We start from the raw sequence: 18663 nt of genomic DNA, 5'->3' as shown, positions 1-18663 counted from the left end.
CTGGCTTTCAGTTCAGTCGCCCCCGGGTCAGTGATTTTAACTACATATGGGTGTTTGTGTTCATTTTAGTACACTTCTCTTAATTTACATCCAACACACCACACTACCAACCATCACAAAAATATGCAATAGTGAATATATCCCTCCACATATGGTTGGCGTCAAGAAGGGTATCCGGCCGCAAAACTGAGCCAAATCGACACTAAATGCCGACGACAAGAAATTGGGAAAAAAGACAAGAAGTTGTCTAATAGTAGACTAACAGTAGTAAAAGAACAAGAAGAAGAGGAAGAAGAGGAACAAAAATAGACACGCTATATTTCAAGTATTCATTCCAATAGTTTCCAACAGTTTGTTTTATAAAATGGAAAATTTCTGAGCACCGGTGGAACACGGTCCTTCACTCTCTTGCCTCTCTTTAACACATCTCTTGATGAAGACACTAACTTTCGTAATTATATTTACGCCTACACTTTGACAACAGAAAAAATATAGGCTACAAAATCAAACACCAACCTCGATAGCTGCAGTCGCTTAAGTGCGGCCGGTATGCAGTATTCGGGAGATAGTAGGTTCGAACCCCACTGTCGGCAGCCCTGAAGATGGTTTTCCGGGATTTCCTATTTTCACACCAGGAAAATGCTGGGGCTGTACCTTAATTAAGGCCATGTCCGCTTCCTTCCGACTCCTAGCCCTTTCCTATCCCATCGTCGCCATAAGACCTATCTGTGTCGATGCGACGTAAAGCAACTCGTAAAAAAAAAAAAAAAAAAAAAAAAAAAAAAAAAAAAAAAAGCAGTTTGGAACAGAGTTCTCTTGGGTGGAGAAACGAGTAGATCTATGCAAGTACGGCACATCGCATTCAAAAACCCTCCCCTTGCGGGTGGGGGTGGTAAAATACTTATGCCTGTCGTAAAATGTGACTAAAATAGGACTCCAGATGTTCTCAAGTTCCACTTAATTGTACCAGGCTCCTCAATGTCATTTTATATCCGACCTCTCTTGATCAAATATTGTTCTCTACTGATTTGCGAAGCCTAGGGAGTCATTCCTTTTTACGCCCTTCCCTTTTCTTTGCCAATACCTTTATTTTTGTTTTCCTTCGAAGTATCGGATCTCTTCCAGTTTCCCTCTGATTAGTGTTAAGAGAGGATGGCTGTCCAGTCTTAAAACAATGGTCACTACAACCACCAGTCAAAAACTCGCAGTACTAGACAGTTTAATTGAATATTACTTCTGCGATAGTTTTAACAGGATTTCTATGGAATTGAAACCCGAATCGGCCTGCTGTTTGACAGTTTGACTGTAGAAAGTACGTCGTTTTCAAAATATGCTACTACGTCATGGAATAACAGTAGAAAATTTTATTACGCCTATAACTATAAACTTTCATACAGTAAAACACAATATCAATTCTCCAATTTCTCTTCAGTTAATATGAAATGATCAATAGAATATACGTTCCAGTTCAAAATGCGGTTCCTACCGACTGGATGGTCGCCATGCTGTGACGTGTTCGGGGGCGTGGCTAACCAAGGCCCCACTGAAAGGTTCCCGTTTGTGCAGCCTTGCTCGTCAGTAGGTCTCGACAGCTTGCATCATGCACACTATGAACGACCCCGCTGCGCTGGCCGGCATGCTGCCGTTTGAATCCATCGGATTGTACGAGCAGCCAAAACCGCGTTTTATATTCAAGATGCCGCGTGTCGTCCCTGATCAGAAGAGCAAGTTCGAGTCCGACGAACTCTTCCGGCGACTGAGTCGAGAAAGCGAGGTGAGTACGAAATGACATTTGTCACTTGTAATGTTGCTGTCAGGTAACATTTGGTTGTCTTGTAATATCTTTATTTATTTGCTCATTACTCCTCCATAAACTTACTCGAAAAGTTGGATGATTGATTGTCGATTCTTATGAACACTGGTAAAGTGATTGCTAGTGATAAAGTGTAAGAAGTGATTATGTTAAGACTGTGTAGCAAGAACCCAATGATGTGTGTGCCCCTATTCTGCTAAGAATACGTCATTAGTGCTGTATAGATTTTGTAGAAGGAGGCACTTATCCAAACGTAGCAATTTCTAAATTTCTAGAGATATAATAGGCCCTATTACGTTTGTGCTAGTTAAAATGGTTCGTATGGTATCACTAGCCAATTTGTTTTCTGAACGCAATAAGCACAAGAAGTGTCAATTTAACATTTAACGAAATGTAATTTATCACTACGCAAAATAACAACAGCAAATGACAGCAATTGTTTCCAACATGTCCACAGCAGGTTGGAAACAAGCACTTCATTGACATAATTGAAGGAAATTGAGCTTAAAATACCATTAATAAAACCCTTTGAAACGTTGGTATTTTTCAGTTTTCTTTAGTGTTGGGAAAACGACACTCCTTAATGAGTGGGCAGTTATTGTATAAAATAACACATGTAAAATGTTTCGTGATATATGCTCATTTTTAGACTATAGTTAATGGTGGACGGAGATAAATTGGTATTTCTATATTATTATTATTATTATTATTATTATTATTATTATTATTATTATTATTATTATTATTATTATTATTCCAGGTCAGCACCAAGTGAAGATGACCTTAGCGTTAATACACGAACATGAAAATGAATAAGTATTAGAATTAAGTTAGAGTGTATTTCCTGGAGGAATCCTATTTCAACAATGCTTTATAGAGCACATTTTTCATATGCAGTCACCGAACCCGAGATCCACCGGTCAAACAACAACGTTCTGAGCACAAGGGATTATTATTATTGTCTCCTCGTGTTTTCTTCAGACCTTTTCTTCCTTCCTACCTTCATTGCAGGTAGGAATGCTGGTAGTAGTTGAAGGCAAGTTGCTACTCTGGATAGTTTGTGTAAAGATTCCCTTCATGGAATAAAAGCACAAAGTTCTGGTATTTATTAGATTATGGTATCGACAGCCGTTCTTCTTTTGCTACCGCTTTTTCGCGGGTGCGACCTGTGTCGCACATGTGGATTTGGCCTTGTTTTACGGCCGGATGCCCCTCCTGACGCCAACCCTATATGGAGGGATGTTTCTGTGGTGGTTGGTAGTGTGGTATATTGTCTGAATATGTTGAGGAGAGTGTTGGGACGGACATATACACCCAGTCCCCGAGCCAGAAGAATTAATCAGAAGCGATTAAAATCCCTGACCCTGCCGGGAATCGAACCCGCGACCCTCTGAACCGAAGGCCAGTGCGGACATGGTATCGACAGCCGTTAACTGCGATTATATCAATGATAAGGGGAGGATGGACTCCTTATTTCGTCTCATGATCTCTCTCTCTCGGCTCCTCTCGCTTCCCTTTCGCCACGACTAGGGCGTAGGAAGCCTTTCATGTCGCCTCTCATTCTTCGAGGTGTTGAGAACACTCCTTTCCTTCTTCGAATACAGTTTTGAAGACTGACATCTCGTTGATTTGGTCCATTAAAGAAACATCAAACTCGTCGTCGTTAACTGCCTTACAATTATGTTATAGAAAAAAAGAGAAAAAAAGAAGGATCTCCACGATGTTACACCCCCCGATGGGCCTTGGTTTACCAAGCGACCGCTACTCGACCCGAATGCCAGTAGATTACGAAGTGACGTTCAGTTTCGGCTGTTATTCTTCGCTTTAAGCCGCTACTACGTAGGCTCGGTACCCCTAGACTACAGGGCAGACGCTTACAGCTCTTTTAATATATTGAAATAGTCAGTATTCATTTAGGAGTTACTTAATTGATGCAAAATTAAAATCTGTGTTATGAAACGGTTAACGCTGAGAAGTCTGTGGAATTCCCAGCCAGGCGCTTAGCTTAACGGGCCAGCCGGAGATACTCGGTACTAGTGACTCAGGCAAGCACGCGGCCTGTTCGCGGAACGATCCAGCATCATATCCGGGCCGCATGCCAGATATATAGTTTCTCTCTCGGCTTCTGAGAAATAACATTCATGCTTGGCCTTTCATTTTCTTTGTAAATGAAGGCAAACAAATACATCTCGAAATAAAATAAACAACACAACGAATTATGGGCGCCAGCAGAATTAATTGCAGAGTGATGCAGTTCCCGGAATGAGGGAGGAGAATGAAACCGAAGAGCGGGAAGTCGGGGAAAATCTTGAAAACCTGGAACAGCTTTTATAGGATAAGTTTTATTGAAGCTAAAATGACATGTTTTTTAAGGCTAAAACCTAAAATATGTCCTATTTTTTTTCAATTAAGATAATTGCAAGTAGCCTAATTTCTGCAATTTTCTTTTACTTATTTACTTTGTTTTATCATTCTGAAGTTGAAACGAATTTACGGAATAACAAGGGCTATTGACCTTAAGTTATGGTTAAAGATGGTTTTGATATTATTTAGTACGTTTACATGCAGGATTCAGATCGAACTGAGTACACTTCCCGTATTGAAAACGCCATGTAAACAGGGACTCAGTTCAGATCGAGTCTGAAGGTCGATACGGTAAAATCTGGGATCGTATCGTACTCAGTTCGAATTGAGTTCCATGTAAACGCGGATCGTACTGAGATCGTATTGAAAACGACTGCACACACAGTCCATGTTTGTTCTGACAAAATTATCATCATTAAAGTTCTGTCGAAATATAAGCCAGTAAATATATTTACCTGTATAAATGATCAGCAGCTGCAATCATATTACAAGACGGCCAGCCCTGGCGATTAAGAAAATCACGATAACCTTCTGTTGGCGGTAAAATTGGAATGTGCGTTCTATCTTTTGCACCAATTACATTTGGAATACCACACATATTTTCAAAACTGAAAGTTATCTCCTGGGCTTCTACTTTATTTGGCGTTTTCAAATTCTAAGAGGTGATATCGATTTTACTACAATTCTGCATCGTCTGTATACGTCGATGTTAACGGGCGGATTCAATACGATACTCAAATAGTCTACTACATGTAAACGGGGATCGTATTCAATACGGTAAGCATGGGCGCCCGCAAGGGGGGGCAAGGGGGGCACTTGCCCCCCCCTGGAATTCTAAAGATGTTGATGTTCAATTGTTTAATATCATACTAGATTATTTCATATACTGAAATTACTGACAGTCATCTAGCATATGTTATAACTGGAAGTTTCTGTAAATACTTTAATGTTGCTGACGTTATATTGGTTTTTATATTCAAGAAAATTGTTAATGTGCCCCCCCCCCCCTGGAAAAGATCCTGCGGGCGCCCATGACGCTAAGTGTACTTGTCAGATTACGAGGTGTCGTGTGGTCAGCACGACGAATTCTAAGAGGCAGGCACGCTACCCCTACACCACGGGGCCGGCTTCTTGTCGGTAGATTTACTGTAATTTTAAAGCTTTCCAGTCTGTCGAAAACGCTAATTGAGGATTGTCTGTTCCAAAGGAGCTATTTCCACTTCATTTTTTTTAAGTACCCATGTGCCGTTTAGTATAAGTTTCCTTGAGTTTTCTACAACTTTCTTAGGGTGGAGGGACCCTTTAAATATCGAGCATCATCGTCATCATTTTAGGTTGGAAATAGCACCTTTTGAACACTAGCACCTCAATTATAACACTATAACATAGGCCTTACCTGTAAATAAAATACACAATCTTAAACACTATCAGACTATTTATTTACAGGTATGTTATTGTGTTATAGTTAGTGTTTTCTTTCTTAATTCATTTACCTTCCAGGATTGGTTTTTCCCTCGGACTCAGCGAGGGACCCCACCTGTACCGCCTCAAGGGGAGTGTCCTGGAACGTGAGACTTTGGGTTGGGGAAACAACTGGGGAGGAGGACCAGTGTCTCGCCAAGGCAGCTTAACCTACTATGCTGGAAAGGATAGAAAAGGAAGAGGAAAGGAAGCGGCCGTGGTCTTAAGTTACTGTAGGTACCATCCCGGCATTTGCCTGGAACAGAAGTGGGAAACCATGGAAAACCGCTTCGAGGATGGCTGAGGTGGGAATGGAACCTACCTCTACTCAGTTGACCTCCCGAGGTTGAGTCGACCCCGTTCCAGCCCTCATACCACTTTTCAATCTCGTGCCGGGAATCGAACCCGGGCCTCCGGGGGTGGCAGCTAATCACGCTAACCACTACACCACAGAGATGGGCGTTTGTGTTTTCGAGAGACTGAAACTCTTTTTATATACAGTTACTTACAAGAGGAGGTTGCCATGTAGTGTTCTAGAAAAGTGTTCAAATTTTGAGGATTTGCTCTTCATTAAAAAATATTTTAGTCCTGTTCGAGCGTTTTTTGCCAACGGGTCTTATTTTGTTCAAAATTTAACGTTGTGTGCGCGGCGTAGTCACTAGCGCATTGGCACTGAAGATTCCGAGTTCGAGTCTGATCTTGGTCAGCACATTTTTTTCTTTTAGGGTTACTGATACATCCCTTATTTTATTTTATTTTTTCAATCATTTATTTACTGCGGTCTCTTTTGTTTTAGAGCTATTTGCAATATTTTAAATCATTATTCGTCCTTGTCGTTCGAACGTGTCGTAAATTTTATTCATGAAAATTTAAAAGCAGTCCGCCTCTGTGGTGTAGTGGTTAGTGTGATTAGCTGCTACCCCCGGAAGCTCGGGTTCGATTCTCGGTTCTGCCACGAAATTTGAAAAGTTGTCTATAACTTCCAATCTTCCCAACTCCCCACAAGGCCCCTGTTCAGCATAGCAGGTGAGCTCGCCGGGGCGATGTACTGGTCCTCCTTCCCAGTTGTATCTTCAACCCAAGCCTCCCGCTCCAGGACACTTCCCTTAAGGTGGCAGAGGTGAGATCCCTCGCTGAGTCAGAGGGGAAAAAGCCAATCCTAGTGGGTAAACTGAATAAGAAATGTAAATGCAGCGCGGTTTATTCGCACTGCGTCGTGTCTAATGCAGCAACGCAGGAGCCCTTCCCTCTGTTCTACTCTGATTCATCATCCATCAAGCTAAGCTTTCTGAAACCTAAACTCGAAAAAAATAAAATAAAATAAGGGATATGTCAGTAAAAGAAACAAAAAGTGATGAACAAGGTCGGACACGGAACTCCAAACCTTCACTTCCCAACGCCAACGCACTAGCGACTACTCCACGGGGGCAAGTCGGAAATATTTGCTGGAATAAGACTACAAAAGATTGAGGGCAGATTTTAAACGTTAATTTTTGAACAAAATAAGACCCGTTGGCAAAAAACTCTCGAACAGGGCTAAAATATGTTTTAATGAAGAGCAAATCCTCAAAATTTGAACACTTGTCTAGAAAACCACATGGCGACCTCCTCTTGTGAGTGGATACTGAAAAATATAGCTTCCTTAATAAAAGGTAGATTTACTGGCACGCGATGAATTCTTGTGGGACAAAATATCGGCACCTCGGCGTCTCCGAAAACCAAAAACAGTAGTTCATAATTCATGTTATACTTTTCAATTGTTCTCTTCACCGTTCCGACTGTTAGTTAATTTGCAATTTGCACCGATGCGTTAGATTCATCTCTGGTATTGTAGCTGCTGAGAGAAGAGAGTATAATTAGTACGTTTACATGGGGACTGAGATCAATACTTACCGTATTGAATACGATCCCCGTTTACATGTCGTAAGCTATTTGAGTATCGTATTGAATCCGCCAGGCAACATCGACGTATACGAACGATGCAGAATTATAGTAAAATCGATATCACGTCTTAGAATTCAAAAAACGCCAAATGCAGTAGAAGCCCAGGAGATAACTTTCAGTTTTGAAAGTATGTGTGGTATTTCCAAATGTAATTGGTGCAATAGATGGAACGCACATTCCAATTTTACCCCCAACAGAAGGTTATCGTGATTTTCTTAATCGCAAGGGCTGGCCGTCTTATAATATGACTGCAGTTGCTGATCATTTATACAGGTAAATATATTCACTGGCTTATTATATTTGTTATTTCGACAGAACTTTGATGATGATTTCGTCAGAATAAACAAGGAGTGTGTGCGCAGTCGTTTTCAGTACGATCTCAGTACAATCCGCGTTTACATGGAACTCAATTCGAACCGAGTACGATACGATCCCAGATTTTACCGTATCGACCTTGAGACTCGATCCGAACTGAGTCCCCGGTTACATGGCGTTTTCAATACGGGAAGTGTACTCAGTTCGATCTGAATCCTGCATGTAAACGTACTACATGGCTGATGGACGTCGTAAGATGACGACAAATCAGTGTGTGTGTGTGTGTGTGTGTGTGTGTGTGTGTGTGAGAGAGAGGAATATTCTGAGCTGCCCGAAGGACAAGGAGATTATTCTAAACGGCGTTTCGACCGTAGATGTGAAGACGTTCTTAGAAGCCGTGGGCAATATCATTCAGGCTCTTCACTTAGTTTACTTTCTGTCAAATTATTTTGACAGACTGCTCTGCAGAGTAAATATTAGCTTTTAGCACCGCCCCAAGGCTACATTCCTAGAGGATTAATCCCCAAGATCTGTTTGAAAAGGGATAAGTTGACATGCAAACAGAATTATAATCAGCTTATGAGAGGTTCACCTGTATTATTGAACAACCCAGAAGCTCGTCTCTGGAATAGGCAGGGAATCGGAAAGAAGTTCTTGTTTATGCTTTGTCTAAGCTTAGGGGAAGAGGATACATGCCATCCATACCGAAACCTTTTCGTAAAACTTTGCATAGATGGCACTTCGTAAATATGTAGCAAGATTGTTTCATAATAGTATTTACAGAAAGGAACAGCGAGGGGGACATGTCGGGAAGCCAGGAAGTTTAATGGATTGATTTTATTGTTAGTAGAAGCCTAATAAAGGAAATGCTGCGAAAATCATTCACATACGGTATTTAGGCTAGTGTTTCATAGAATGTCTCTCGATCTGTTTAACTTAAATATGATTATTTGCGTTCATCTTTGACAATTTGAATTCAGATGACTCACGGATCAGCTATTTTGGTTTAGCCAATATTGCCTTGTGCTTTTATCATTCTGTTTCTGAGGAAAGGTTGTGTGATTTTGTGGCCTTGTGCTTTTATCATTCTGTTTCTGAGGAAAGGTTGTGTGATTTTGTGACCGTGAAGTGAGAAAATTCCGGATACCACCAACACCGAATATAATACCACATCAATATGCCATTAGATATGTATCCTTTCATCGCAGTTGGCAGTGGGACAGTGAAAAATTTAGGATAGCGTACTCGGACTCATGAAATTATTAGGCCTATTTGGCATTCATATTTATTAATAATTTTCATGTTTTACTCGTTTTGAAAATAATGTACCTATTAAACTATATTTCTGTTATATGTCTGTACTCTTAATTGCACAGTCGCTCAAACAATAATGAGCACACGGTATATTGTGTAAGTTCCTCAATTGTAGGCCTACTGGACGCTTTTCTTAGAAACGATTTAACCTCTAGACATGTTTGTTGTGGCTATCCAGAGTGTTTGTATCTACATGGGACATAAATTATGTTTTGATTATAAATAAAAACAAGTTGATAAAATATTAAATGGGAGGAACATACAATACCGTGCTCATTTTTTTTTTTTTTTTTTTTGAGCGACTATACAAATTTTATATGGTGTTTGGTTATGGCGTTAAGGAAGAGAGGCCGCAGGGGACCCAGAATGCATCTAGGCGGCCCTGAGCCTACTGTTTGGAGATGTTCCGGAGATTCTAAGTTTTGATAAACTTGTGTTCGAGCGTTCTATACAGCCGTAGTAATTGAGAACATTGAAACTACTTCCAAGGGGATATTTGATTGCTTCTTTCAGTAATGTTCGGTCGCTGTAGGGTCCAATAGTGAGTAATTTTTGCTATAAGCGGGATTTTGTCTGCATGGTGTAGGCTACATTTATTTTATTTATTTACTTATCGTATGGCTTTTAGTGCCGGGAGTGTCCGAGGACATGTTCGGCTCTCCTGGTGCAAGTCTTTCTTTTGACACCTATAGGCGACCTGCGTGTCTGGGTGTGGGATGATTACAATGAGGTAGGGAGAGGGTGAAATCCGGTGTCGGCTTATAGCAACACAGGGGTCTGCTCAAAGCTTTATGTCCCCATCCGACGGACGAATCACCATCTACAGCGTCATCGGCCTTCACACCATACTGCCACTGCGGAGAGGTTTAGAACTGAATCCGGGCTTATACGACCACCTCTTCTCGTTCCGCGCCACCCAACATTCTGATGGTGAAATATTTTTTCACCAACAGGACTCAAACCGGCCAGCCACGGTGTCAGACCATAGAGACTTGACGCCTTAATGATCATGGCCACGAGGCGGGACGTAAGGTCGAGTTATAAGGGAACCGAGCGACCGCTCAGGCCGCAAGATGACTAGGCTACTGCGAATGAGATCAATTTCTTTGAGGTGAATTTCGTTAATCTACGTTAATGACGGCTACTGATGGATATCTAGGCTATTTATATGAAATACGAGTTTTGTCTGTACATTGCTCAGAATTTCAAAAGAATGCTATTTCTGTATCGGTCATGTCCACAGTAACAAGGAAATGCACCTTTTACTTTTCTGTAATTTCTGTCTGTCTGTATGTAGGTTATGTACACGCATCGCGAGAAAACGGCTGAAGAGAATTTAATGAAAATCAGTATGTGAAGTCTGGGGATGAGCCACTACAATCTAGGATATAAATAATTTTATTCACGCTGAGTGAAATGGTAATATAGGGGAAGGCCTAACTTAATTCTCAAATATTTATATTATTAGTGCTCCTATCGATAAATCCTACACGACTAAAGTTATATGGAATTAATTTTCCGATCATTTATGTCTTATACATTTTTACCGTACCGGCTATGGTAACAGATATTCATGAATTTGTATTTTTGTTCCTAAGCCCATATCAACGCCGAGCCACGAGAAAATGGGTAAACAGAATTTAATGAAAATCGGTATATAAAGTCAGGGAATAAGAAACTACAGTTTAAGCTATAAACAATTTTATTCATCCTGGATGAATTTGTAGTTTAGGGGAAGGCGCCTAAAATTATATTTGTTTAAATACGGTACCTTTATTACTATTGGTCCTATCGAAAAATACTACATAAAAAGTTATAGAGAATGCAATTTCCAATCATTTATTTTTTATTCAGTTTTACCGTACCGACTATGATAAGAGTTGTATTTCAGAGTCGGAAGAAAACTAAATGTGAAGGCCTACAATATCGAAAGCGCATAACTTTGATCAACAATAACATTCCATTGACCATTTTTATGAAGTTCTTTGTTTCTTATGCTGCCACTCAACTCCGATAGATGGGATTACTGCTGCGTATCGAGTATAACAACCTGACTGAATATTGGCGGGAAATAGCTGGGGAGTTAGAAAACTTCCTTCTTTAGCATCACATTCCTCTGGTTCATACAATTTCTGATACTGCTGGTACGTAACACACGGGTTCATCATAGTATTCCAGCTATTCGATCCACTTAGTAGTAGTAGTAGTAGTAGTAGTAGTATGAGCTGGTCTAGAATTACAATTTAGGCATATTTCAAATTATAGCACCACAATTCACTAAATAACTCAAAATTCAACCCTGAAAAGAGCCGTACCTTAAGAAAAGTTTCTTCCTCTTCACTTTTGTTAAATTCTACATTCATTTTATTCCAAATTAGCAGTGAAGAGGAGGTTTCTCCTCCGGTTTGGAGGAAAAATTGCTTTCAAGTCAGGTAAATTTTCCGCCGCTACTGTAGTGAATTGAGATTTTGCGACTCATCAGGTACTCCAAGGAAACAGATTAGTAAAAGGACATAGTTTGTGCCCTGGGACTCTCCACTATTCGTCCCCCCCCCCCTATGCCCGCCACCGAAAAACGACGAAGATTGTTCACGTATCATGGCTGTCTGCGGCTTGGTCATTCCAGCTCTGGAACTTTGGACTGTTAGATTGGTGGCGTAGTACTATTCGTTCAAAGTGAGAAAATGTGTGGTTTTCATTTGATCGAATATTTCATATGAATAGCGCCATTCCTACTGACGCCATTGTAATGACCTATCAAAATCAATCAATACTGATCTGCATTTAGGGCAGTCGCCCAGGTGGCAGATTCCCTATCTGTTGCTTTCCTAGCCTTTTCCGAAATGATTTCAAAGAAATTGGAAATTTATTGAACATCTCCCTTGGTAAGTTATTCCAATCCCTAACTCCCCTTCCTATAAATGAATATTTGCCCCAGTTTGTCCTCTTGAATTCCAACTTTATCTTCATATTGTGATCTTTCCTACTTTTATAAACGCCATTCAAACCTATTCGTCTACTAATGTCATTCCACGCCATCTCTCCTCTGACAGCTCGGAACATACCACTTAGTCGAGCAGCTCTTCTTCTTTCTCTCAATTCTTCCCAACCCAAACATTGCAACATTTTTGTAACACTACTCTTTTGTCGGAAATCACCCAGAACAAATCGAGCTGCTTTTCTTTGGATTTTCTCCAGTTCTTGAATCAGATAATCCTGGTGAGGGTCCCATACACTGGAACCATACTCTAGTTGGGGTCTTACCAGAGACTTATATGCACTCTCCTTTACATCCTTACTACAACCCCTAAACACTCTCATAACCATGTGCAGAGATCGGTACCCTTTATTTACAATCCCATTTATGTGATTACCCCAGTGAAGATCTTTCCTTATATTAACACCTAGATACTTACAATGATCCCCAAAAGGAACTTTCACCCCATCAACGCAGTAATTAAAACTGAGAGGACTTTTCCTATTTGTGAAACTCACAACCTGACTTTTAACCCCGTTTATCAACATACCATTGCCTGCTGTCCATCTCACAACATTTTCGAGGTCACGTTGCAGTTGCTCACAATCTTGTAACTTATTTATCACTCTATAGAGAATAACATCATCCGCAAAAAGCCTTACCTCCGATTCCACTCCTTTACTCATATCATTTATATATATAAGAAAACATAAAGGTCCGATAACACTGCCCTGAGGAACTCCCCTCTCAACTATTACAGGGTCAGACAAAGCTTCACCTACTCTAACTCTCTGAGATCTATTTTCTAGAAATATAGCAACCCATTCAGTCACTCTTTTGTCTAGTCCAATTGCACTCATTTTTGCCAGTAGTCTCCCATGATCCACCCTATCAAATGCTTTAGACATGTCAATCGCGATACAGTCCATTTGACCTCCAGAATCCAAGATATCTGCTATATCTTGCTGGAATCCTACAAGTTGAGCTTCAGTGGAATAACCTTTCCTAAAACCGAATTGCCTTCTATCGAACCAGTTATTAAATTCACAAACATGTCTAATATAATCAGAAAGAATGCCTTCCCAAAGCTTACATACAATGCATGTCAAACTTACTGGCCTGTAATTTTCAGCTTTATGTCTATCACCCTTTCCTTTATACACAGGGGCTACTATAGCAACTCTCCATTCATCTGGTATAGCTCCTTCGAACAAACAATAATCAAATAAGTACTTCAGATATGGTACTATATTCCAACCCATTGTCTTTAGTATATCCCCAGAAATCTGATCAATTCCAGCCGCTTTTCTAGTTTTCAACTTTTGTATCTTATTGTAAATGTCATTGCTATCATATGTAAATTTTATTTCTTCTTTGGCCTTAGTCTCTTCCTCTATCTCGACATTATCCTTGTAACCAACAATCTTTACATACTGCTGATTGAATACTTCTGCCTTTTGAAGATCCTCACATACACACTCCCCTTGTTCATTAATTATTCCTGGAATGTCCTTCTTGGAACCTGTTTCAGCCTTAAAATACCTATACATACCCTTCCATTTTTCACTAAAATTTGTATGACTGCCAATTATGCTTGCCATCATGTTATCCTTAGCTGCCTTCTTTGCTAGATTCAATTTTCTTGTAAGTTCCTTCAATTTCTCCTTACTTCCACAGCCATTTCTAACTCTATTTCTTTCCAGTCTGCACCTCCTTCTTAGTCTCTTTATTTCTCTATTATAATAAGGTGGGTCTTTACCATTCCTTACCACCCTTAAAGGTACAAACCTGTTTTCGCATTCCTCAACAATTTCTTTAAACCCATTCCAGAGTCTGTTTACATTTTTATTTACCGTTTTCCACCGATCATAGTTACTTTTTAGAAACTGCCTCATACCTGCTTGATCAGCCATATGGTACTGCCTAACAGTCCTACTTTTAAGACCTTCCTTTTTATCGCATTTATTTTTAACTACCACAAAAACAGCTTCATGATCACTAATACCATCTATTACTTCAGTTTCCCTATAGAGCTCATCTGGTTTTATCAGCACCACATCCAGGATATTTTTCCCTCTGGTTGGTTCCATCACTATGTTCATTCAGTTGGGAAAACCACTAAGTCAGTCTTTCTGAGGATGTAAAAAGGCAGGTGGAGAGTGAGAGTCTGCCATTATAATGAGAACTCCTCAACCTAATTGTGACTGATGGTAGGCAAGCGGGCCTACCATTACAATGAAAATTCCCTAACCTGATCTTCACACGAGAAAAGACGTTTGGTGACTTCCCCATCGCGTTTCTAGGGCAATGTTAAGAGCTATGCAATTTAATACAATCTTGCTTACAACGTGTACACTACCTAACCTAGAATTCTGTATACAATGTAGAATTCCGTAGCGAAGCACGGGTACATCAGCTGGTAATATAATACAATACAATACAATATAATTTTTTAAGTGCTATTTGTTCGAGGCGTCGACCTGTAGAGATCTTTTACCCCTATAAAATATAATAGGTCGTATAATAAGTTACAATCGTTATGGTATTTATTTTAGTATTTCAGCTTATTAAAACTAATATCGAATGCATGTATTAATATAACCTTTTCTTCATGTTATATTACTTTACGTTTATCTTGACCTAATGATATTTAAGTTGTACGACTCCTCAAAGGCTATTTGCTTTACGTCACACCGACACAGGTAGGTCTTATGGCGACGATGGAATAGGAAAGGCCTAGGAATTGGAAGGAAGCAGCCGTGGCCTTAATTAAGGTACAGCCCCGGCATTTACCTGGTATGAAAATGGGAAACCACGGAAAACCATCTTCAGGGCTGCCGACAGTGGGGCTCGAACCCACTATCTCCCGATTACTGGATACTGGCCGCACTTAAGCGACTGCAGCTATCGAGCTCGGTGACTCCTCAAAGAAAATCTTGCTTGTAGCAAGAAACACCTCTGGATGCAATCAGTAGGAATTTTTTTTTTTTAGCTTCGAATGCCAAAGAATAAATGCATTGTGTTGATAGGTGACTCTCTTCTATAAAGAGGAGGAAAAGACTGCACGGCACACGGAGCCGTAGGTGTTGCTGGCATTACTTCCATTAACTTTTGCCATTAACATAAATGTTGATTTTTTTTTTTTTCTTATCTGATCTCCCTTGGTCGATTCTTCTCTTCTGACCCCGAAGTATCAGGTTTGCGAAGCATAGGGAGTCCTTTATTTCCACTCCCTCCGTGGTCCTTCCTTTTCTTTTTGTCGATAACCTCATTCTTAGAGGGTCAGATTGTTTTCAGTTTTCTCACAGATTAGTGTTTTTTTTTTAATTTCGTATGGCTATTTCTAGCCGAGTGCAGCCCTTGTAAGGCAGACCCTCCGATGAGGGTGGGCGGCATCTGCCATGTGTAGGTAACTGCGTGTTATTGTGGTGGAGGATAGTGTTATGTGTGGTGTGTGAGTTGCAGGGATGTTGGACACAGCACAAACACCCAGCCCCCGGGCCATTAGAATTAGCCAATGAAGGTTAAAATCCCCGACCCGGCCGGGAATCGAACCCGGGACCCTCTGAACCGGAGGCCAGTACGCTGACCATTCAGCCAACGAGTCGGACAACAGATTAGTGTTAAGAGAGGATGAATGTCAAGTTGTACTTCCTCTTAAAGCAATCGCCACCACTATCACCATTTTTAATCTCTTAGATAGGTAGATAGGTTATCTCCAAAAACTCTCACACTTGCACATTCTTTCAAAAATAGAGGTCATATGTGCGCGCTTTTTGTGCGTGAGTTGTGACCAATGCCTGGTTTAATTAGAGGTCTGTATGAACGTAGCGAGCTGCCCAGCTGCAAGACACCTCTCTTGTTACTGTATATCCTAATTACTTCTGGCTCTTTATAACTTATTGGTTTATTAATGTTTGAAGGAAATCTTCAGCACCCACAATGGTTACAAAATGCTTTGACGTAAATCAGGGATTTCCATTTACTTTCCAAGGCGGACTTACCCTCAAGCATCTCGTGTAGAAATCACTTGTGTGGAAATAAGAATTAACTGTTCAAGGTGTAGGATTGATGATGTGTATTTCATTGTAACTGTACGCCCCAGAGTACCTTAGCAGGAAGTGATATGAGATATTACCAGGTTTTTACTTCTACTACTACTACTACTACTACTACTACTACTACTCCGTACAGGCCATGAAGACCCTTGGAGGGGTGGAAGGTAAAGGCTTCCACCATTCGTAACCTCAGTACGTGATGGGGTGAAGTGGTTAGCTCTACGCCCGGCCACTTTTGCCCCCATGAATTAACCTGGTACTCATTTTTGGTGTAGGCTGAGTGAACCTCATGGCCATATGCACCTCTGGAAGTGGAAATCTCGTTTCTTAAATTTTACGACTTCCTGACGGGGATTCGTCCCACGTCCTTCCGGGCGAACCGAGCACGCATTTACTGCCTCGGCCAGGCAGCCCCTACTACTACTACTGTGCGAAATCACAAAGAAATGGCTGTATTATGGCTTTGTTAATGCAACCTTCCTGTACCAGGGCTTAGTGCTCATTGAACATATTTGTCACTTTGTAACTTGCTTAAGTGAATATTGTCCTGTTGGCTACCTATCGGAAACACATCCTCTCCAAGAAGTACAGGACCGGGCGAGTTGGCCGTGCGGTTAGGGGCGCGCAGCTGTGAGCCTGCAACTGGAACAGAGTGGGTTAGAGCCCCACTGTCAGCAGCTCTGAAGATGCTTTTCCGTGGTTTCCCATTTTAACACCAGGCAAATGCTGGGGCTGTGTCTTAAATAAGGCCACGTCCGATTCCTTTTCACTCCTAGGACTTTCCTATCCCATCGTCGCCGTAAGAACTATCTGTGTTGGTGCGTCGTAAAATCATAAAAATTGGATTAAATTGAAGAAGTACAGGAGTGGTGAAAGCTCGAGCTACTCAGAGTAATGATATGGAGGGAGGACTTCAAGGAAGTTACATTTTTGCCCGGGTTTGTTATGAACTTGCCAGAGCGAAACATGTCAGTAAGCTGCAGGTGCTGAGTTGCCACCGCTACGTTGCTTTATATCTCAACTCTGGCAGTCATTCTATTACAGCATTTCTGTATTATGTACATTATTGCTGATGATTTAATGAAAATATGCACAGTAAAAACATTAATTTCAGAAATATACGATATGTGTTCTTCGGTGGTGGAGGGAAACCCTCCTTCCCCTCCACCCCTTATAATTTCGCACCCGGACTATTACTAAAGTTTACAACCCTAAGGTTCGTTGGCAGCAGCTCTCCAAAGGTTCCCGTTTTGTACCATTCTCTCCAGTTCTACATAAAATTGACATCCTCACTCCTCCACCAGTTGAGCAATATATTCCAGTCTAGGACTTCCTCTACAATTTCTTCCTTCCACAGAACCCTCCAGGATGAAGGCTAGTAAACTCTCATGTCTGAATAAATGTCCAGTCTATGTATTTCTTCATTTTTTCATATCTAGAAGTACGGAAATGTTAACCTGGCTGTGTTTCTTTTTAATGTAGAAATAATATAACATACATACATACATACATACATACATACATACATACATACATACATACATACATACATACATACATACATACATACATACATACATACATACATACATACATACATACATACATACATACGGAGAGAGGCTACTTGACCAGCGGCTTACGTGCCAGACATACAAAACTAGTATCATCGCATCACGTACACAGTGTATCAAAATTCAACACTCCAACTTCTAGGGATGATTGAGGAGACAGAAACAAAAGTTTCTGGTAAACAATCATTAGTCTGGAACGAATTATTGATAAAATCAGAAAATGTGCTGTATGGTTATAAATTATGAGTCTCATTCTTCAATATCATCAATATGTCTAGAACGTATTCTGTTAACAATGCCAGGAAGGAGGGAAGGGGAGATGTTGTGGAAGACAGATGAGTTAATACTTTAAGGGGAAGGAAATTGAGGACCAAGATACTGCAGATTGACAGGAGAAGAGTACAGGAGAGGTATCGGTGAAAAATCGGTGTGAGTTACTGCAGGTAGAAGAGAGAAGAGGTGAGGAACATGGAAGTGTTACACAGAGGAGGGGGAAGATAAGAGGAAGAGGAAAGAGAGGGAAGGGAAACGTAGAGAAATACTGACTGAAGTGGGAGGTGCAACAGTATCATGAGAGGAAAGGTAGGTGGAAGTAGATACTGTAGCCGTCAGGGAAGTTAAGGAATACCAAGAAGGGACGGGATTTAATGAGGTGGACAGCACTGAGTCTCTGGTCATGGGGGACTCCATTGTAAGACACGTGGGGAAAGTGTGTGGAGGAAAGGGCACCAGGTTGATGTTATCCAGGCATTAGGTTAAGGCAAATGTTGAAGTAGAAGGGAAGGAGGAGGGTAAAGAGAAGGTAATAGTTTTCATGTTGGGATCAACAACGTAAGGTAAGCA

At 40.8% G+C, this 18663-nt stretch overlaps 1 protein-coding gene across 6 annotated transcripts in view; it reads left to right on the top strand.

Moving 5' to 3' along the window:
- The first annotated feature begins 1592 nt into the window (after positions 1 to 1592).
- Positions 1593 to 18663, top strand: part of LOC136877020 (protein big brother) — a 213039-nt gene continuing 195968 nt past the window's right edge. For all 6 annotated transcript variants that reach the window (XR_010860698.2, XR_010860697.2, XR_010860699.2 and 3 more), the window contains exon 1: positions 1593 to 1774. Coding sequence is in view for 2 of the 6 variants with exons in the window: in XM_067150813.2 (XP_067006914.1) it covers positions 1601 to 1774 (174 nt within the window). In the remaining 4 variants the exon portion in view is untranslated. The remainder of the gene's footprint in view (positions 1775 to 18663) is intronic.

Source organism: Anabrus simplex, chromosome 7 (assembly GCF_040414725.1).
Source record: "Anabrus simplex isolate iqAnaSimp1 chromosome 7, ASM4041472v1, whole genome shotgun sequence".
NCBI lineage: Eukaryota > Metazoa > Arthropoda > Insecta > Orthoptera > Tettigoniidae > Anabrus > Anabrus simplex.
The sequence above is the reverse complement of the archived record's forward strand: the minus strand, read 5'-3'. Positions and strand labels throughout refer to the sequence as shown.